Source organism: Salmo salar, chromosome 29 (assembly GCF_965601325.2).
Source record: "Salmo salar chromosome 29, fSalSal1, whole genome shotgun sequence".
Classification (NCBI taxonomy): Eukaryota; Metazoa; Chordata; class Actinopteri; order Salmoniformes; family Salmonidae; genus Salmo; species Salmo salar.
In genome coordinates, this window is record NC_138319.1 from 28714717 (window position 1) to 28734793 (window position 20077).

Genomic DNA, 20077 nt, shown 5'->3' on the forward strand with positions numbered 1-20077 from the left:
GATCTCTTTTGATAATAACGCCTAAAGAGCATTCCAGAGGACATGAGATAATGGTTCTGTTCTATACCGTACCAGGGAGAGACGGTTCCAGTTTGGAGTAGGAGGACCAGACACTGGTCTATACAATGAACACTGTTGATACAGCAGTTTCTGTCTGCTATGTTTTATAGATATCTTTAATACAAAACTTAACCTTGTGACCCATTCTATGTATCTGTGGTTCGTCATGTACGTTGAAAGGGGTATATCTTGGCTATAAAAGATCTTTGTACTTTTGTGTAGTCACTTTTCAATGGTTCATTAGAGATAGCGCACCATTGAAAGTCAAGTGCTTTTGCAAAAGCATCTTAATTATTAAAGATGTAGTTTTAAGTATAACTCTGACTGGTGTGTGAAGTTTGAAACTCTCCTCATTTGGTAATGCAGAAATTAGCCACCACACCGCCCGGCCAAACTGAGCAATCGGGGATGAAGGGCCTTGGTCAGGGAGGTAACCAAGAACCCAATGGTCATTCTGACAGAGCTCCAGACTTCCTCTGTGGAGATGAAGGACAACCATCTCTGTAGCACTCCACCAATCAGGCCTTTATGGTAGAGTGGCCAGAGGGAAGCCACTCCTCAGCAAAAGGCATATGACAGCACACTTGGAGTTTGGTCCAAAAGGCACCGAAAGGACTCTCAGGCCATGAGAAACAAGATTCTCTGGTCAGATGAAACCAAGATTGAACTCTTCGGCCTGAGTGCCAAGCGTCACATCTGGAGGAAACCTGGCACCATCCCTACGGTGAAGCATGGTGGTGGCAGCATCATGCTGTGGCGATGTTTTTCAGCAGCAGGGACTGGGAAACTAGTCAAGATCGAGGGAAAGAAGAACGGAGCAAAGTACAGAGAGATCCTTGATGAAAACCTCCTCCAGAGTGCTCAGAACCTCAGATTGTGGTGAAGGTTCACCTTTCAACAAGACAACAACCCTAAGCACACAGCCAAGACAACGCAGGAGTGGCTTCGAGACAAGTCTCTGAATGTCCTTGAGTTGCCCAGCCAGAGCCCGGACTTGAACCCGATCGAATATCTCTGAAAATAGCTTTGCAGCGACGCTTCCCATCCAACCTGACAGAGCTTGAGAGGATCTGCAGAGAAGAATGGGAGAAACTCCCCAAATACAGGTGTACCAAGCTTGTAGCGTCATACCCAAGAAGATTCGAGGCTGTAATCGCTGCCAAAGGAGCTTCAATAAAGTTCTGAGTAAAGGGTCTGAATACTTATGCAAATATGATATTTCCTTTTTCTTTTTTGTTTTAATGTGCAAAAAGTATGTTTTGGCTGTCATTATGGGGTATTGTGTGTAGATTGATGAGAAAAAAACAACTATTTAATACATTTTAGAATAAGGCTGTAATGTAACAAAATGTGGAAAAAGTCAAGGGGTCTGAATACTTTCCGAAGGCACTGTATTTTCTCTTTATCAAAAAAGAACAGGACTGACAGACTTTCTAATTTCTCTCCATTCACCCAGCGAGTCAGACGCCGGGCACCAATGACACAAGGAATTTTCTTCAGGTATTCAACCCGAACATCTGTTGTCTTCCCTGAGATGAATCCTTTGACGGGTGCTTTACTCCGAATTTCAAAACACAAATCTGCTGTTTTTCGGATTCTTTTGAGGCTCACTGCAATCTTCCTCTGTTCTTCAGAAATTACATGTGTCAAGGTTGGCTCAAGGAAGCAGGAGAGGCAGAGTCAAGCGCAGGAGACAGAAAATCCGTGAATACACTTTTAATGAGCATCCACAACATACGAACACGGTAGGGCAGGGCGCATACAAACAAATGCTCCAAAAACCCCAGCTCAAACATTAAGCAGGGACGCAGCCTACAATAACCTCTGTTGCAAAACAAAACACAGGCAGAGGGAAACACTCGTTCCTCAAACGACATAAGTCCTGACACAGAACAATCACGCACAAAACACAAACCTACCCAGCTAGACTAAATACCCCCCCACTAACAACTAATACAAAACAGGTGCGTGCCTAACCTAGACCTAACCAACAGAAAGTGAAACAGAGAATCGATGGCAGCTAGTAGGCCAGCGACGACGACCGCCGAGCGCCGAGCGCCGCCCGGGCGGGGAGGGGCGCCACCATCCGTTGGTGTCGTGACAATATGTACATATTTACTGGTGTGATTTTATTAAATATTTGTAACTGACCCACTGTTGTTTTTTATAGAAGAAGAGATGTGCTTGTATCTGTGGTCAGTGTGAACACTAAGCACAGATAGGACACATGGACATTCATTTGCTTAGGCATTAATCATGCAAACACATACATTTTTTATTGTGGCGTGTTGTCAGCGAGATTCAAAACAATATTTTTCTACTCTCTATCCATGGAATTAGTCCACTGAGCCACCAGGATGGCTGTCACGTCCTGACCAGTATAAGGGGTTATTGGTTATTGTAGTTTGGTCAGGACGTGGCAGGGGGTATTTGTTTATGTGGTTCGGGGTTTAATGGGATATGTATTTATGTAAGAGGGGTGTTTGATTTATGTGTTCCGGGGTTTTTGGGTAATGTTCTTGTTTTGTATTTCTATGGTTTTCTATGTTGTGTATTTCTGTGTTGGCCTGGTATGGCTCTCAATCAGGAACAGCTGAACATCGTTGTTGCTGATTGAGAGTCATACTTAAGTAGCCCTGTTTTCACCTGTCCCTTTGTGGGAAGTTGTTGTTTGCATAGCTGTGTGTGTAGGCTGCAATCCTGTTCTTTCGATAGTTTTCTTGTTTTGTTTATTTTGTGTTCAATAAAAGTCACTATGAGCACTCAACCCGCTGCGCCTTGGTCCACTACGTACGATGACCGTTACAATGGCGCTACCATGATATGTTTTTTTTAACACATTCAAAGCTGTTCATTTTAGTCCATTCAAACAAACCCTATTTCAAAGGAAACAAGCACTCATTAAGATCAGGTGTGGCCAATTATTGGGCGCAGCCAACACACCTGAACACACTTAACAAGATGGAGGACAGAGAGTTTTGTTGATGCAGAGAACGGAATGTATGTGTTTTTAAATAACATTCTTTGAACGTTCCTTGAACGTTACCAATGTTTTGTGGTTTAATGGAAAGTTTTCTTAATGTTGATTCAAGGCATTAGTATGGTTGATGTGGCTGATCCCTCTTCTCCTTGACCTTGTTCTTGTCTTTCTATGTCTTCCTCTCTTTCTTCTCCATTCTGAAGTGGTATTCCACTATGACCGTTTTCATTTGGACCATTTGTATTTGCTGGAGGGGGATAGGTGGGTTTAGGGTGAGTTAGCAGGATTCAGACACACAAACAGCTAGTATGAATAAATGTAACCATAAGGACATGAATATTCCATGGACGTCTACCTGTGGTAGAGAGTGACTCTCCCTCTTCAGGTTGTGAGATGGTGTTCATCTCTTTAGATGTCGTGTTACTTTTGTATTTGGGCAGAAAACCTTGAGATGGTAACACTACTCTCTTTAGTTGCAACGTGATCTCAGGGCAATTCATATTATTCTGTAAGTAAATCTGTGACACTCCATTTAGTATGATATGTTACGTTGAGTTACATTATGAATGGAATAGCAGTCGCACTATATTATATGAATTAGAGGACGTGTAGTATTACACGTCTTCCCTGGCAGAACAATATGATACGAATTTAAGTGGTTCCCAACTAGTGGTTCCAAACCAGTGGTACTAGGACCCCTGGGGTACATCACCTATCCACAGGGGGTACTTGAGAAGACCCACGAGACCATAGGCCTACTGAAAAATGCACGATGGGGTACTTTTGGGCTATTCCGGGCAGAGCAAAATTCAGCTGTCAGTACTGTAACCGAAAAAGGTTGGGACCATTAACTTAGAATACCATACATCTTGGAGTACATATATCATTATACGTCTTTCTCTGAGATCAGGTTGCTTGTTGCAACCAAGGAGAATAATGGGAAGGATTTACATTGGTGGTTAGGTGAACTAACGATAAAGATTAAGTGAAGTGAAGTAAATTTGGTTACGTTTAGAATAAGGAGTAGGGGAAGGGTTAGCTAGAATGCTACAAATGTCCCCAACCCATCTAGAACACGCAACCTTTGGATTGCTAGACGGTCACCGATTACACCCACCCACTCTCCCTGACCAACCTCGCTGCTTTCATTTCGGTCTAAAGTAACTACACATTAGTAGGTTTCATACGTCTTGGAGGTGAAGAAATACGTAAAGTATGTTTCGTATGGCTCTATGGCCAGGACGTGGCGGTGTTGAAATGGTTCAACAGATTATGATGTCATCATCATAACTTACCTCTCAGCAGGTAATATATCACTGCTGCTACAATCACCGCTGCTGCTGCTATTATTATACCTGTGATTGAACCGTATGGCTCTATGGCCAGGACGTGGCGGTATTTAAATGGTTCAACAGATTATGATGTCATCCTCGTAACTTACCTTTCAGCAAGGAACATATCACTACTGCTATAATCACTGCTGCTGCTGCTGCTGATGCCACTATAACAGCAATTCTACCTGGAAAATGAAGATGAGCAGTTTTTTTGTTGAATGTGATCCTATGACTTACAGTGAGGAGAAACAGTAAAAGGAAACTTTTACCTCTTGATTGTTGACCAGGTGTGATCTGCAGGTAGGTGAGGATCAGGTGTGTGTCTCTGGCAGTAGAGAGTTCACAGCTGTAGGTCCCCTGGTGGACCATGGTTAACTTGTGGAGCTGAAGGCTGCCAGAGTCAGACAAACTCTGAACCTGCTCCGTCCACTGGTCGTCAACCTGCATCTGAGGTCTGCCATTGGTGTAGCTGGAGGTGAGGATGGTGACTATCTGGTTGAACCTCCAGGTGAGGTCAAAAGTCATGAGGTCAGACTGAGATACATTGCAGGGGATGGACACCTCACTGCTTGGAGAACCCTGGAACGGATCTGAAATTATGTCATGAGAAAGTGCCTTTTTAGCTTAAACTTTGTGTATTTTATCTCACAATGATGTCTTGTTTTTGTACAGTTTGCAGGCAGATAACTATATTGATGAATTTATTCATTGATGTATGAATTGATTGATTAATAGGTTGATTAATTGATTACCTTGCTGTTTCAGGGTTGTTGTCCTTTCTACTGTCCCAGAGGTCACGGTACAGATGTTGGTTCGGTCTCTGCTAAACTGTTTTGTGCTGGTGATGTCATAGAGGCCCCGGTCATCCACCTTGATGCTGGTGGAGTTCTGGATGGTTCCAGGGTCAAATGAAAGGTCAGAGGGGGGGTCAGTGGACCAGGTGAGTTTAGGCTCGGGGTAGATACCTGTAGAACTGCAGGTGATGATGTCATCTGATAACTGTATGTCCACCAAGCGGACTGGAGCTGCAACAAAGTAGACATTACACATGGAGCAGCCATGAAGTGATCATCATAGACAGACAGACAGACATTCCGTACCCTCCACTGCTATGTTAACGCAGGACTCCTTGTTGCCTTTAATAGTGCTGGTGTAACACTTGTATCTGCCCTGGTCCTGGAGTGTGATCCCTCTCAGCAGTAGTGAAGCGTTTCCTTTGGGGATCTGGTCATTGAACAGGGCTGTTCTCCCTCTGTAAGGCTGGCTCTGCTGTTTGAGCTGATCTGTACTGTAGTAGTAGGAGTGGATGGTGCTCAGGTTCTTGTCTTCTGGTTTCAGCCAGTGGATGACTTCCTCACTGTCAGGCTGGAAGCTGCAGGGCAGGACACAATCCTCTGAGAACACACAGGTTACATGGACGTCTGCAAGTAAATAAACACACACGTTAAATAAGCATCTGGACCAGAAGGGATTCATATACAGACTCCTATACTCCCCAATAGTCAGATACCTTGGTAAAGTGAGTAACCTGTTATTATTATTAATATTAACCTGAGTCTAATCTGTCATTGTGGTCTTCCTCGGTCCTCCACCCGCCCCCCTCCACACCCACAGCACCTAACCTCTAACTAAAATCACAATCTAAAGTAAAGACTCCAGTCAGACCTGAATGACTACACTTCCTTCATGCTTCTAATAACACCACACGCCCATTCAGTAATCATTTACATTGTTAAACCATCTTAGCCTGTCTTGTCTGTTGTTTAATCACTGATTCTTACAATAGTTGTTCAAACAATCACAGAGAGACGTTGATGAGACCTCATAGTCAATCACATGCTCACATGCTTCATACACACTGAGTGTACAAAACATTAAAGACACCTGCTCTTTCCATGCCATAGACTGACCAGGTGAATACAGGTGAAAGCTTATTGATGAAGGCTTATTGATCACTTATTGATGTCACTTGTTAAATCCACTTCAATCTATGTAGATGAAGGGGAGGAGAAAGGTTAAAGAAGGATTTTTTAGCCTTGAAACAATTGATAAATGGATTATGTATGTGTGACATTCAGAGGGTGAATGGGCAAGACAAAAGATGTAAGTGCCTTTGAACAGGTTATGGTAGTATATTCCAGGCGCATCGGTTTGTGTCAATAACTGCAACGCAGCTGGGTTGTTCACGCTCAACAGTTTCCCGTGTGTATCAAGAATGGTTCACCACCCAAAGGACATCCAGCCAACTTGACAGAAATGTAGGAAGCATTGGTGTCAACGTGGGCCATCATCCCTTTGGAATGCTTTTGACCCGTTGTAGAGTCCATGTCCTGATGAATTGAGGGTGTTCTGAGGGTAAAAATGGGGGTTTACTGTCCAAATTGGTATAATCAGTGTTATTACAGCTCCAATCCCATTAGCGGGATCAACAGCCAGTGTAAAATCAGAGCGCCATATTCTAAACCAAATCTAATAATTTCTATTTCTCAAACACAAGACTATTTTACACCATTTTATAGATACACTTCTACTGAATCGAACCACGTTGTCCGATTTCAAAAAGGCTTTACAGCGAAAGCAAAACATTAGATTATGTTAGGAGAGTACATCGACAAAAATAACCACACAGCCATTTCCAAGCAACTAGCATGCATCACAAATACCCAAAACACAGCTAAATGCAGCACTAACCTTTGACGATCTTCATCAGATGACACTCCTAGGACATCATGTTACACAATACATGCATTTTTTGTTCGATAAAGTTCATATTTATATATAAAAACAGCATTTTACATCGGCGCGTGACGTTCAGAAAATATTTTCCCTCAAATACTGCCGGTGAATCTGTGCCACAATTTACAAAAATACTTGTCATAAACGTTGATACAAAATTAAGCTGTCATTCAAAGAATTATAGATGAACATCTCTTTTATGCAAACGCTATGAAAGATTTCATAAAAGCTTCACGAGGAAAGCACTCTTTGCAATAATCTGAGTACTGAGCTCAGAAAAATACACTAGGCTATACAGACAGCCGCCATCTTGGAGTCATCTAAAATCATAAATTGCATTACAAATATTCCCTTACCTTTGATCTTCATCAGAAGGCACTTCCAGGAATCCCAGGTCCACAACAAATGTTGTTTTGTTCGATAAAGTCCATAATTTATGTCCAAATAACTCCTTGATGTTCGCGTGTTAAGTAAGCTACTCCAAATGTAGGAAGCGCGCGGACAATGTCACGACGAAAAGTTTAAAAAAAGTTGTATTTACGTTCGTTCAAACATGTCAAACGTTGTAAAACATCAATCTTTAGGGCCTTTAGAATGTGAAGATTCAGTAATATTTCAACCGGACGGTTCCTGGGCTTGAAAAACGTTTTGGAACGGAGGATCCACCCTCGTGAACGCGCACCAAGAAGTGATGTCACCCCCTGCCTCAACAACCTCCCCTCCTTCTCATTCGGTCTCTGTTCATCGTAGATGACTCAAACAACTTTGTAAAGACTGTTGACATCTAGTGGAAGCCGTAGGAAGTGCACAATTATTACTACATCACTGTGTATTCAATAGGAAACGACTTAGAGAGCCCATGCATCCAGATTTCCACTTCCTGGTAGGATTTCTCTCAGGTTTTTGCTTGCCATATGAGTTCTGTTATACTCACAGACACCATTCAAACGGTTTTAGAAACTTCAGTGTTTTCTATCCAAATCTACTAATACTATGCATATCCTACCTTCTGAGTTTGAGTAGGAGGCAGTTTAATATGGGCACATATCTTTCCCGAAATTGTCAATACTGCCCCTATCCTTAAGGAGCTGTAAGAGGTTTTAACACTTTGTCTTAGGGTGGAAGTGGCCAAAGATCAGTACGCACAACAGGAAAAGTCTGCTGTTGAAGTAATTTGTCAGTCTTCTGTAATGACCATGTTTATGATCTACAGTAATTCATGTTTCAGTTATATGGTATTTTTCATATGATATGGAGTCTGCTATTGTAATCTGGTTAGGTAGAGGTTTCACCACATTGCTTACACCTATTTAATGCTCACACTACACTAGAGCCTAAGGTGTGTCTAGGGACTAGGACTACGTAGGAGTTATTTTGGGATATAATATTTTGAGACAGACAGAAGGTAAAGACAGACGAACTAAGACAGAATGATGATGGTTGTTACTCACCTCCCCCATCTGTGGATGTGACAGTCCACAGCAGAATCACCATCAACATCAGACCCCTTAATGTCATGGAAACCAGTCCCCAGGCCATCTCCACAGAGACCAGACCACAGTGTTATCGTCGTGGATACAAACTCTTCTCTGTCAGAATCTAGTAGCTGTGCTGTCACTCTTCACCAAGTCCAGTTTGTCAGAGTAAAGTGCCCATTCCGGTTTTGTGTTAGTATGTGACTGGTATGTGAATGTACAATCCTTAGGAGTCAGCCTAGTTTCACTCTTCAAGAGCAGTGCCATTGGTAGACCAAGTTAAAGGGATAGTTCACCCAAATGACAAATTGGATTCTTTAACCTGTAAATAGTCTATGGACAAGGTATGACAGCAATTCATGCATTTTACATTTACGTCATTTAGCAGACGCTCTTATCCAGAGCGACTTACAAATTGGTGCATTCACCTTATGATATCCAGTGGAACAACCACTTTACAATAGTGCATCTAAATCTTTTAGGGGGGATTAGAAGGATTACTTTATCCTATCCTAGGTATTCCTTAAAGAGGTGGGGTTTCAGGTGTCTCCGGAAGGTGGTGATTGACTCCGCTGTCCTGGCGTCGTGAGGGAGCTTGTTCCACCATAGGGGTGCCAGAGTAGCGAACAGTTTTGACTGGGCTGAGCAGGAACTGTGCTTCCTCAGAGGTAGGGGGGCCAGCAGGCCAGAGGTAAATGAGCGCAGTGCCCTCGTTTGGGTGTAGGGACTGATCAGAGCCTGAAGGTACGGAGGTGCCGTTCCCCTCACGGCTCTGTAGGCAAGCACCATGGTCTTGTTGCGGATGCGAGCTTCAACTGGAAGCCAGTGGAGAGAGCGGAGGAGCGGGGTGACGTGAGAGAACTTGGGAAGGTTGAACACCAGACGGGCTGCGGCGTTCTAGATGAGTTGTAGGGGTTTAATGGCACAGGCAGGGAGCCCAGCCAACAGCGAGTTGCAGTAATCCAGACGGGAGATGACAAGTGCCTGGATTAGGACCTGCGCCGCTTCCTGTGTGAGGCAGGGTCGTACTCTGCGAATGTTGTAGAGCATGAACCTACAGGATCGGGTCACCTCCTTGATGTTAGTGGAGAACGACAGGGTGTTGTCCAGGGTCACGCCAAGGTTCTTAGCACTCTGGGAGGAGGACACAATGGAGTTGTCAACCGTGATAGCGAGATCATGGAACGGGCAGTCCTTCCCCGGGAGGAAAAGCAGCTCCGTCTTGCCGAGGTTCAGCTTGAGGTGGTGATCCGTCATCCACACTGATATGTCTGCCAGACATGCAGAGATGCGATTCGCCACCTGGTTATCAGAAGGGGGAAAGGAGAAGATTAATTGTGTGTCGTCTGCGTAGCAATGATAGGAGAGACCATGTGAGGATATGACAGAGCCAAGTGACTTGGTGTATAGCGAGAATAGGAGAGGGCCTAGAACAGAGCCCTGGGGGACACCAGTGGTGAGAGCACGTGGTGCGGAGACAGATTCTCGCCACGCCACCTGGTAGGAGCGACCTGTCAGGTAGGACGCAATCCAAGCGTGGGCCGCGCCGGAGATGCCCAACTCGGAGAGGGTGGAGAGGAGGATCTGGTGGTTCACAGTATCAAAGGCAGCAGATAGGTCTAGAAGGATGAGAGCAGAGGAGAGAGAGTTAGCTTTAGCAGTGCGGAGAGCATCCGTGACACAGAGAAGAGCAGTCTCAGTTGAATGACCAGTCTTGAAACCTGACTGATTTGGATCAAGAAGGTCATTCTGAGAGAGATAGCAAGAGAGCTGGCCAAGGACGGCACGCTCAAGAGTTTTGGAGAGAAAAGAAAGAAGGGATACTGGTCTGTAGTTGTTGACATCGGAGGAATCGAGTGTAGGTTTTTTCAGAAGGGGTGCAACTCTCACTCTCTTGAAGACGGAAGGGACGTAGCCAGTGGTCAAGGATGAGTTGATGAGCGAGGTGAGGTAAGGGAGAAGGTCTCCGGAAATGGTCTGGAGAAGAGAGGAGGGGATAGGGTCAAGCGGGCAGGTTGTTGGGCGGCCGGCCATCACAAGTCGCGAGATTTCATCTGGAGAGAGAGGGGAGAAAGAGGTTAAAGCACAGGGTAGGGCAGTGTGAGCAGGACCAGCGGTGTCGTTTGACTTAACAAACGAGGATCGGATGTCGTCGACCTTCTTTTCAAAATGGTTGACGAAGTCATCCGCAGAGAGGGGGAGGGGGAGGAGGATTCAGGAGGGAGGAGAAGGTGGCAAAGAGCTTCCTAGGGTTAGAGGCAGATGCTTGGAATTTAGAGTGGTAGAAAGTGGCTTTAGCAGCAGAAACAGAAGAGGAAAATGTAGAGAGGAGGGAGTGAAAGGATGCCAGGTCCGCAGGGAGGCTAGTTTTCCTCCATTTCCGCTCGGCTGCCCGGAGCACTGTTCTGTGAGCTCGCAATGAGTCGTCGAGCCACGGAGCAGGAGGGGAGGACCGAGCCGGCCTGGAGGATAGGGGACATAGAGAGTCAAAGGATGCAGAAAGGGAGGAGAGGAGGGTTGAGGAGGCAGAATCAGGAGATAGGTTGGAGAAGGTTTGAGCAGAGGGAAGAGATGATAGGATGGAAGAGGAGAGAGTAGCGGGAGGGAGAGAGCGAAGGTTGCGACGGCGCAATACCATCCGAGTAGGGGCAGAGTGAGAAGTGTTGGAGGAGAGCGAGAGGGAAAAGGATACAAGGTAGTGGTCGGAGACTTGGAGGGGAGTTGCAATGAGATTAGTGGAAGAACAGCATCTAGTAAAGATGAGGTCAAGCGTATTGCCTGCGTTGTGAGTAGGGGGGGAAGGTGAGAGGGTGAGGTCAAAAGAGGAGAGGAGTGGAAAGAAGGAGGCAGAGAGGAATGAGTCAAAGGTAGACGTGGGGAGGTTAAAGTCACCTAGAACTGTGAGAGGTGAGCCATCCTCAGGAAACAGCTTCCAAAGACCAGGCATTATTGGCTATTGACTCACTGAGCCAAATGTTAAGAGGTGTAAAACTAAGAGGTTTGGTTTGGGGTTGAGCAGGCAACATGAAGCAGAAGCAAACAAAGACTAGTAAAGTGAATGTATTTAATGTTCACAGTATAATGTGGAATGATCCACTGCTATTATGACAGTACTTTTCTTCTCAATATCAAAACATAAGGACAAACATTCACAGATAACCAAATCAACCAACAGAAAGAAAATATCTGCCTTGTGCGACGTTGTCACGCCCTGACCTGAGAGAGCCTTTTCATGTCTCTATTTAGATTTGGTCAGGGTGTGATTTGGGTGGGCATTCTATGTCCGTGTTTCTATGTTTGGGATTTCTTTGTTTTGGCCGGGTATGGCTCTCAATCAGGAACAGTTGTATATCGTTGTTGCTGATTGGGAGTCATACTTAGGCAGTCCCGTAAGGTGCACAGACTATACAGGAAACAACCACCCACAAACACAAGTGAAAACACACAACTAAATATGGCCTCCAATCAGAGATAACAACAACCAGCTACCTCTAATTGGAGGTCATTGACAAAACTAACATAGAAATAGATAATCTAGAACATAAACCAAAAACCCCGAAACACACAAAACAAACACCCCCTGCCACGCCCTGACCAAACTACAATGACAATTAACCCCTTTTACTGGTCAGGACGTGACAGGTTCTGAGAATGGAAGTAAAAAATGTGCCTGCTCTTGGAACATTTTTTTAGTTTCCAGGGAGATTCTGATAACTTTTCTATGGTTCCCTAAAAGTTTTATTAACATTCTGAGATCAGAAATAGTAGGTTATTTGAAGATAAGACCCATGGAAATGCATTTATCATGCGAACACACAGATTTTTTTATTGTGGCATGGCATCAATGAGATTCAACCTGATGATCTTCTGCTCTCTATCCATGGAATTATTCCACTGAGCCACCAGGATGGCGCTACCATGCTGTTTTTATTTTAACTCATACAAAGCTGTTCATTTTAGTCTATTCAAACAGACCCTATTTCAAAGGAAACAAGCACTCATTAAGAACAGGTGTGGCCAATTAGTGGGCGCAGCCAACACACTTAACAAGATAGAGAAGAGTTTTGTTGATGCTGAGAACAGAATGTATGTGTTTTTAAATAACATTCTTTGAATGTTTAATGTTTTCTTTCAGTTTTTATGGCAAGATTTCTTAATGTTCTGAGAACATGACTTTAAATAGAACCATAAGGAATCCTGTAGTAAATGTTATGCTGAAGTACTGAAATTGCCACAGAAGAATGTGGTTTCTTAACCTGTTATGGATAGGGGGCAGTATTTTCACGGCCGGATAAAAAACGTACCCGATTTAATCTGATTATTACTCCGGCCCAGAAACTAGAATATGCATATAATTATTAGCCTTGGATAGAAAACACTCCAAAGTTTCTAAAACTGTTTGAATGGTGTCTGTGAGTATAACAGAACTCATTTGGCAGGCCAAAACCTGAGAAGATTCTATACAGGAAGTACCATGTCTGACCATTTCTTGGCCTTCTTGATTATCTCTATCCAAAACAGGGGATCTCTGCTGTTACGTGACACTTCCTACGGCTCCCATGGGCTCTCAGAAGGCGGCAAAAAGCTGAATCGTGGCTTTGCAGGCTCTGGCTGAAAAACATTAGCGCGTTTGGATAGTGGCCGGTCAGAGTACTATGAGACTGAGGCTCGTGCACGAGTCGAACCCATGTTTACTTTCTCTCTCTTTGAACGAAAACCACCACTCCCGGTCGGAATATTATCGCTTTTTTTGAGAAAAATGGCATAAAAATTGATTTTAAACAGCGGTTGACATGCTTCGAAGTACGGTAATGGAATATTTAGAAATTTTTTGTCACGAAACGCGTCGGGCGCGTAACCCTTCGTCACCCTTGGATAGTGTCTTGAACGCACGAACAAAACGACGCTATTTGGATATAACTATGGATTATTTTGAACCAAACCAACATTTGTTATTGAAGTAGCAGTCCTGGGAGTGCATTCTGACGAAGAACACCAAAGGTAATCAAACTTTTCTAATAGTAAATCGGAGTTTGGTGAGGGTCAAACTTGGTGGGTGTCAAAATAGCTAGCCGTGATGGCTGGGCTATCTACTCAGAATATTGCAAAATGTGCTTTCACCGAAAAGCTATTTTAAAATCGGACACCTTGATTGCACAAAGGAGTTCTGTATCTATAATTCTTAAAATAATTGTTATGTTTTTTGTGAACGTTTATTGTGAGTAATTTAGTAAATTCACCGGAAGTGTTCGGTGGGAATGCTAGTTCTGAACGTCACATGCTAATGTAAAAAGCTGGTTTTTGATATAAATATGAACATGATTGAACAAAACATGCATGTATTGTATAACATAATGTCCTAGGCGTGTCATCTGATGAACATCAAAGGTTAGTGCTGCATTTAGCTGTGGTTTTGTTTTTTGTGACATTATATGCTAGCTTGAAAAATGGGTGTCTGATTATTTCTGGCTGGGTACTCTGCTGACATAATCTAATGTTTTGCTTTCGCTGTAAAGCCTTTTTGAAATAGGACAGTGTGGTTAGATAAAGGAGAGTCTTGTCTTAAATGGTGTAAAATAGTCATATGTTTGAAAAATTGAAGTTTTTTTTGTTGTTGAGGAATTTGTAATTCGCGCCACGCCTATCATTGGATATTGGAGCAGGTGTTCCGCTAGCGGAACGTCTAGATGTAAGAGGTTAACGTTCTCTGAACAAATTGAGAACATGACTGGATAGATCCATGAGGAAACCTGTGGGAGACTTTATGGGAAGGTTGTATAACCCAATCAAAACCAATAGTCACTACCGTTCTCTACTAAATGTATAACATTATGGTGTGTTAATTGTCTCAATAGAGGCTGACTATGGTTGTTATCATCATAGCTTCCCATTCTGGTTCAGGTAACTTATTGTTCCTGCTACTATAGCTCCTCTCTCTTCAGAGAGAGTCTGGGACTTCCAGAGGGATCATGTTACATACAGGTAAAGATCACCTGCATTCATCAAGGTGAGGGTGTGATGCTACAGTAGATATACTCAGTGTAGCTACTTCCTCCTGCTATAACAAAATGAATAAACACACACAAAAATAAAATAAACTGAAACTTTAAAAAACTATGTCCCGCAATCAATCAACTACTTCTCCTAATAATGTATTGTAATTGATTGATTAACATGCCAGCAAGTTACTTCTGATGGTGAAACAGGTCCTGTCCTGTCCATTCAGTGTGTGTTGAGGCTGACAGGCCTCTCCAAGACACAAAGATGGTGAATGACATACTGTCACTGAGTAGTAACAATACCTGATACAGGAGATACACATTGGTAATTTCACATTTTACTTGCAAAACATTGTTTTTTGATGTCAAATATGGGTTTGGTCCAGAAACAACCCCTAGCCACTACCCCCCGGCTAGCCACTACCCCCCGGCTAGCCACTACCCCCCGGCTAGCCACTACCCCCCGGCTAGCCACTACCCCCCGGCTAGCCACTACCCCCCGGCTAGCCACTTCATGGAGACCTGAAAGGATTGGACAGGTGTGTAAGCAATATGATTATAGCTACACCTTGCCTTTTGTTGGTGAAAGTGTTAGCATTGCCTATATGCAATTGGACAATTATCTAATTGTCACCTTTCCTCTTTGTCCTCCCCTTAGTCAATGTTATCTCCTTCTGTCTGAGGCATTAGTATGGTTGATGTGGCTGATCCGTCTTCTCCTTGACCTTGTTCTAGTCTTCCTCTCTTTCTTCTCCATTCTGAAGTGGTATTCCACTCTGACCGTTTTCATTTGGACCATTTGTATTTGCTGGAGGGGGATAGGTGAGTTTAGGGTGAGTTAGCAGGATTCAGACACACAAACAGCTAGTATGAGTAAATAAATGTAACCATAAGGACATGAATATTCCATGGACGTCTACCTGTGGCAGAGAGTGCCTCTCCCTCTTCAGATGACCGTGTTGCTTCTACATTGGGGGCAGAATGCTACGAGATGGGAGGCAGTAAAATAGCAGAAACTCAAAGCTGTTCATCAAAAGCCACCAATGTAACCCTACTCTCTGTTCATCAGGAGGTGGTTGTTTTAAATGGTTCAACAGATTATGATGTCATCATCATAACTTACCTCTCAGCCTGAAACATATCACTGCTGCTGCTATAATTGCTGCTGCTATAATTGCTGCTGCTATACCAGTGATTGCACCTGGACTCAGTCCATCTGAAACTGAAGGAGAAAATACAGAGTATCAGTTGTATTGTTTAATGTGATCCTGTGACTTACAGTGAGGGGAAACAGTAAAAGTAAACTTTGTACCATCAGATAGTTTATCAGGTGTGATCTGCAGGTAGGTGAGGATCAGGTGTGTATCTCTGGCAGTAGAGAGTTCACAGCTGTAGGTCCCCTGGTGGACCATGGTTAACTTGTGGAGCTGAAGGCTGCCAGAGTCAGACAAACTCTGAACCTGCTCCGTCCACTGGTCATCAACCTGCATCTGAGGTGTGCCATTGGTGTAGCTGGAGGTGAGGATGGTGTCTGTCTGGTTGAACCTCCAGGTGAGGTCAAAGGTCAGGAGGTCAGACTGAGAGACACTGCAGAGGATGGACACCTCACTGCTTGGAGGACCCTGGACCGGATCTGAAATGATGTCATGAGAAACAGCCTTTTTAGCTTGATCTTTGTGTATTTTATCTCACAATGATGTCTTGTTTTTGTACAGTTTGCAGGCAGATAAATATATTGATGTATTTATTCATTGATGTATGAATTGATTGATTAATAGGTTGATTAATTGATTACCTTGCTGTTTCAGGGTTGTTGTCCTTTCTACTGTCCCAGAGGTCACGGTACAGATGTTGGTTCGGTCTCTGCTAAACTGTTTTGTGCTGGTGATGTCATAGAGGCCCCGGTCATCCACCTTGATGCTGGTGGAGTTCTGGATGGTTCCAGGGTCAAATGAAAGGTCAGAGGGGGGGTCAGTGGACCAGGTGAGTTTAGGCTCGGGGTAGATACCTGTAGAACTGCAGGTGATGATGTCATCTGATAACTGTATGTCCACCAAGCGGACTGGAGCTGCAACAAAGTAGACATTACACATGGAGCAGCCATGAAGTGATCATCATAGACAGACAGACAGACATTCCGTACCCTCCACTGCTATGTTAACGCAGGACTCCTTGTTGCCTTTAATAGTGCTGGTGTAACACTTGTATCTGCCCTGGTCCTGGAGTGTGATCCCTCTCAGCAGTAGTGAAGCGTTTCCTTTGGGGATCTGGTCATTGAACAGGGCTGTTCTCCCTCTGTAAGGCTGGCTCTGCTGTTTGAGCTGATCTGTACTGTAGTAGTAGGAGTGGATGGTGCTCAGGTTCTTGTCTTCTGGTTTCTGCCAGTGGATGACTTCCTCACTGTCAGGCTGGAAGCTGCAGGGCAGGACACAATCCTCTGAGAACACACAGGTTACATGGACGTCTGCAAGTAAATAAACACACACGTTAAATAAGCATCTGGACCAGAAGGGATTCATATACAGACTCCTATACTCCCCAATAGTCAGATACCTTGGTAAAGTGAGTAACCTGTTATTATTATTAATATTAACCTGAGTCTAATCTCTCATTGTGGTCTTCCTCGGTCCTCCACCCGCCCCCCTCCACACCGACAGCACCTAACCTCTAACTAAAATCACAATCTAAAGTAAAGACTCCGGTCAGACCTGAATGACTACACTTCCTTCATGCCTCTAATCATACTACACACCCATTCAGCAATCATTTACATTGTTGAACCATCTTAGCCTGTCCTGTCAAGTTGAATCACTGATCTTCCATTAGTTGTTCAAACATTCACAGAGAGACGTTGATGAGACCTCATAGTCAATCACATGATGAATCATACACACTGTGTATATGAAACATTAAGGACACCTGCTCTTTCCATGTCATAGACTGACCAGGTGAATACAGGTAAAAGCTTATTGATGAAAGCTAATTGTTCCCTTATTGATGTCACTTGTTAAATCAACTTCAATCAGTGTAGATGAAGGGGAGGAGAAAGGTTAAAGAAGGATTTTTTAGCCTTGAAACAATTGATAAATGGATTATGTATGTGTGACATTCAGAGGGTGAATGGGCAAGACAAAAGATGTAAGTGCCTTTGAACAAGGTATGGTAGTAGATTCCAGGCGCATCGGTTTGTGTCAATAACTGCAACGCAGCTGGGTTGTTCACGCTCAACAGTTTCCCGTGTGTTTCAAGAATGGTTCACCACCCAAAGGACATCCAGCCAACTTGACAGAAATGTAGGAAGCATTGGTGTCAACATGGGCCATCATCTCTTTGGAATGCTTTTGACCTGTTGTAGAGTCCATGTCCTGATGAATTGAGGCTGTTCTGAGATCAGAATGCTGGTTTGCTGCCCAAATTGGTACACTCAGTGTTCAACACTTTGACTTAGGGTGGAAGTGGCCAAAGATCAGTACGCACAACAGGAAAAGTCTGCTCTTGAATTAATTTGTCAGTCTTCTGTAATGACCATGTTTATGATCTACAGTAATTCATGTTTCAGAGAAACTTGTTTTACAGTTATATGGTATTTTTCATATGAATTGGAGTCTGCTATTGTAATCTGGTTAGGTAGAGGTTTCACCACATTGCTTACACCTATTAAATGCTCATACTACACTAGAGCCTAAGGTGTGTCTAGGGACTAGGACTACGTAGGACTTCTTTTGGAATGGAATATTTTGAGACAGAAGGTAAAGACAGATGAACTAAGACAGAATGATGATGGTTGTTACTCACCTCCCCCATCTGTGGATGTGACAGTCCACAGCAGAATCACCATCAGACCCCTTAATGTCATGGAAACCAGTCCCCAGGCCATCTCCACAGAGACCAGACCACAGTGTTATCGTCGTGGATACTGACTCCTCTCTGTCAGAATCTAGTAGCTGTGCTGTCACTCTTCACCAAGTCCAGTTTGTCAGAGTAAAGTGCCCATTCCGGTTTTGTGTTGGTATGTGACTGGTATGTGAATGTACAATCCTTAGGAGTCAGCCTAGTTTCACTCTTCAAGAGCAGTGCCATTGGTAGACCAAGTTAAAGGGATAGTTCACCCAAATGACAAATTGGTTTCTTTAACCTGTAAATAGTCTATGGACAAGGTATGACAGCAATTCATGCATTTTACATTTACGTCATTTAGCAGACGCTCTTATCCAGAGCGACTTACAAATTGGTGCATTCACCTCATGATATCCACATGCTTTGGTTTAGTATCTTTGCACTGTTTCAACATGCTAATATTTTAAGTGTCAAGTTTTTGTCACGTGCACCAGTACAGTGCAATACCTTTCTTGCCAGCTCTTTTCCCAATAATAACGTAATCAATATCAATATACAGTATAGTACCATAAAATAAAGTAAAGTAGACCAAAAACACATGAGAAATAGAAATAAGAAGAACATGAGAAAGTATACAAGCTACAGTATATACACGGTCAGTTCCAATACCATATTTACAATGTGCAGGGATACTGCAGTGGTAGGGGTAGATATGTATAGGGGTAAGGTGACTTGGCCTCAGGAGTAGCAGCAGCTTATATGATGATTGGATGGTGTGTGTGTGTGTGTGTGTGTGTGTGTGTGTGTGTGTGTGAGAGAGAGAGAGTGTTGAGTCCTGTGATAGTCAGTGCAAAAATAAAAGGGTCAATGCAGATAGTCAGTGTAGCCATTTTGTTAGCTATTTAGTCTTATGGCGTGTGTGTAGTGTGTGTTAATATATCAGTACTGTGTGGCTGTGGACAGGTTTCTCCTGTGTGGTAATAATCATCATGTAGAGTGAAATGGGTCTGAAAACACACTCCTGTGGTGTAGGAGGACCTGGTGTGTAATGTAATGTGCTGCCTTTCAGTTTGTCATCACAACACAGTGTGATGTAGGGGCTCAATGGCCTCTGATACACCACACACACACACACACCCTATAATGTCCATGGAATGTCATTCAGACTCTGTAATGCACCTGTTACACACGCCTCTCAGAAGAGGGAACGCCACACCCTGCTACAACTCAACTCTCCGTGGTGTGAAAGCGGTATGGACTGTAGGTGTGAGTAAGGATGACAAAAGGCAGAGAATACCGTTTACAGGGAATTTATTCCTTCGCACGGTAAGTTTCCCCTTTTCCCCAAACTTACCGTGCGAAGGAATAAATTCCCTGTAAATGGTATTCTCTGCCTTTTGTCATCCTGTAATGCTGGCTCTGCTGTTTGAAAGTAAATATCAAAGCCCCCTCTCCTACCTTACCTGCCTACCCACTACTTACCTAACTAGCACCACCTGGTGCACTAACCAAAATACAGGGGACGGTACGCCCAGCTCTTTCCTAGTGTGCATAGACAGTAAACTACTACGGGTAATGTATGCCCGCGGGCCTGTTTCCTAAGCACTCCCTAGGTGCCTTCCCCTTCCCCCCTGGCAACAAATGAAACATAATATC

The 20077-nt window shown here is 43.7% G+C and overlaps 2 protein-coding genes across 4 annotated transcripts; both read right to left on the reverse strand.

The window, feature by feature from the left end:
- Positions 1-1761: 1761 nt before the first annotated feature.
- On the reverse strand, positions 1762-8781 carry LOC123731532 (HERV-H LTR-associating protein 2). 2 transcript variants are annotated; one of them, XM_045710590.2, is made up of 6 exons: positions 8562-8781; positions 5475-5795; positions 5127-5399; positions 4644-4964; positions 4482-4559; positions 1762-3287 (listed from the first exon to the last, which is right to left on the reverse strand). In XM_045710590.2, exons 1-6 carry the CDS (start codon positions 8647-8649, stop codon positions 3148-3150), a joined length of 1221 nt encoding a protein of 406 aa, XP_045566546.1. In that variant the 5' UTR covers positions 8650-8781; the 3' UTR covers positions 1762-3147. The 2 variants fall into 2 exon arrangements, with proteins under 2 accessions (XP_045566546.1, XP_045566547.1); XM_045710591.2 differs by lacking the exon at positions 4482-4559 and having other exon boundaries at positions 8562-8775.
- On the reverse strand, positions 3152-18723 carry LOC123733135 (CD276 antigen). Of its 2 annotated transcripts, XM_082970775.1 has the most exons (8): positions 18380-18723; positions 16728-17048; positions 16380-16652; positions 15897-16217; positions 15708-15806; positions 15505-15568; positions 15107-15392; positions 3152-3237 (listed from the first exon to the last, which is right to left on the reverse strand). In XM_082970775.1, the coding sequence occupies exons 1-6, from the start codon at positions 18459-18461 to the stop codon at positions 15531-15533; spliced, it is 1134 nt and encodes a 377-aa protein (XP_082826901.1). In that variant the 5' UTR covers positions 18462-18723; the 3' UTR covers positions 3152-3237; positions 15107-15392; positions 15505-15530. The 2 variants fall into 2 exon arrangements, with proteins under 2 accessions (XP_082826901.1, XP_082826900.1); XM_082970774.1 differs by lacking the exon at positions 15505-15568 and having other exon boundaries at positions 3160-3237; positions 18380-18721.
- Between the last annotated feature and the right edge of the window lie 1354 nt (positions 18724-20077).

Coding starts and splice junctions, on each gene's coding strand:
- LOC123733135 (XM_082970774.1), bottom strand. CDS start 18,461: ATGGCCTGGGGACTGGTTTCCATGACATTAAGGGGTCTGATGGTGATT. Junction 16,653..16,727: donor CGTTAACATAGCAGTGGAGG/GTACGGAATGTC, acceptor ACTTTGTTGCAG/CTCCAGTCCGCTTGGTGGAC. Junction 15,807..15,896: donor ACCTGATAAACTATCTGATG/GTACAAAGTTTA, acceptor TTTCTCCTTCAG/TTTCAGATGGACTGAGTCCA.
- LOC123731532 (XM_045710590.2), bottom strand. CDS start 8,649: ATGGCCTGGGGACTGGTTTCCATGACATTAAGGGGTCTGATGTTGATG. Junction 5,400..5,474: donor CGTTAACATAGCAGTGGAGG/GTACGGAATGTC, acceptor ACTTTGTTGCAG/CTCCAGTCCGCTTGGTGGAC. Junction 4,560..4,643: donor ACCTGGTCAACAATCAAGAG/GTAAAAGTTTCC, acceptor TTCATTTTCCAG/GTAGAATTGCTGTTATAGTG.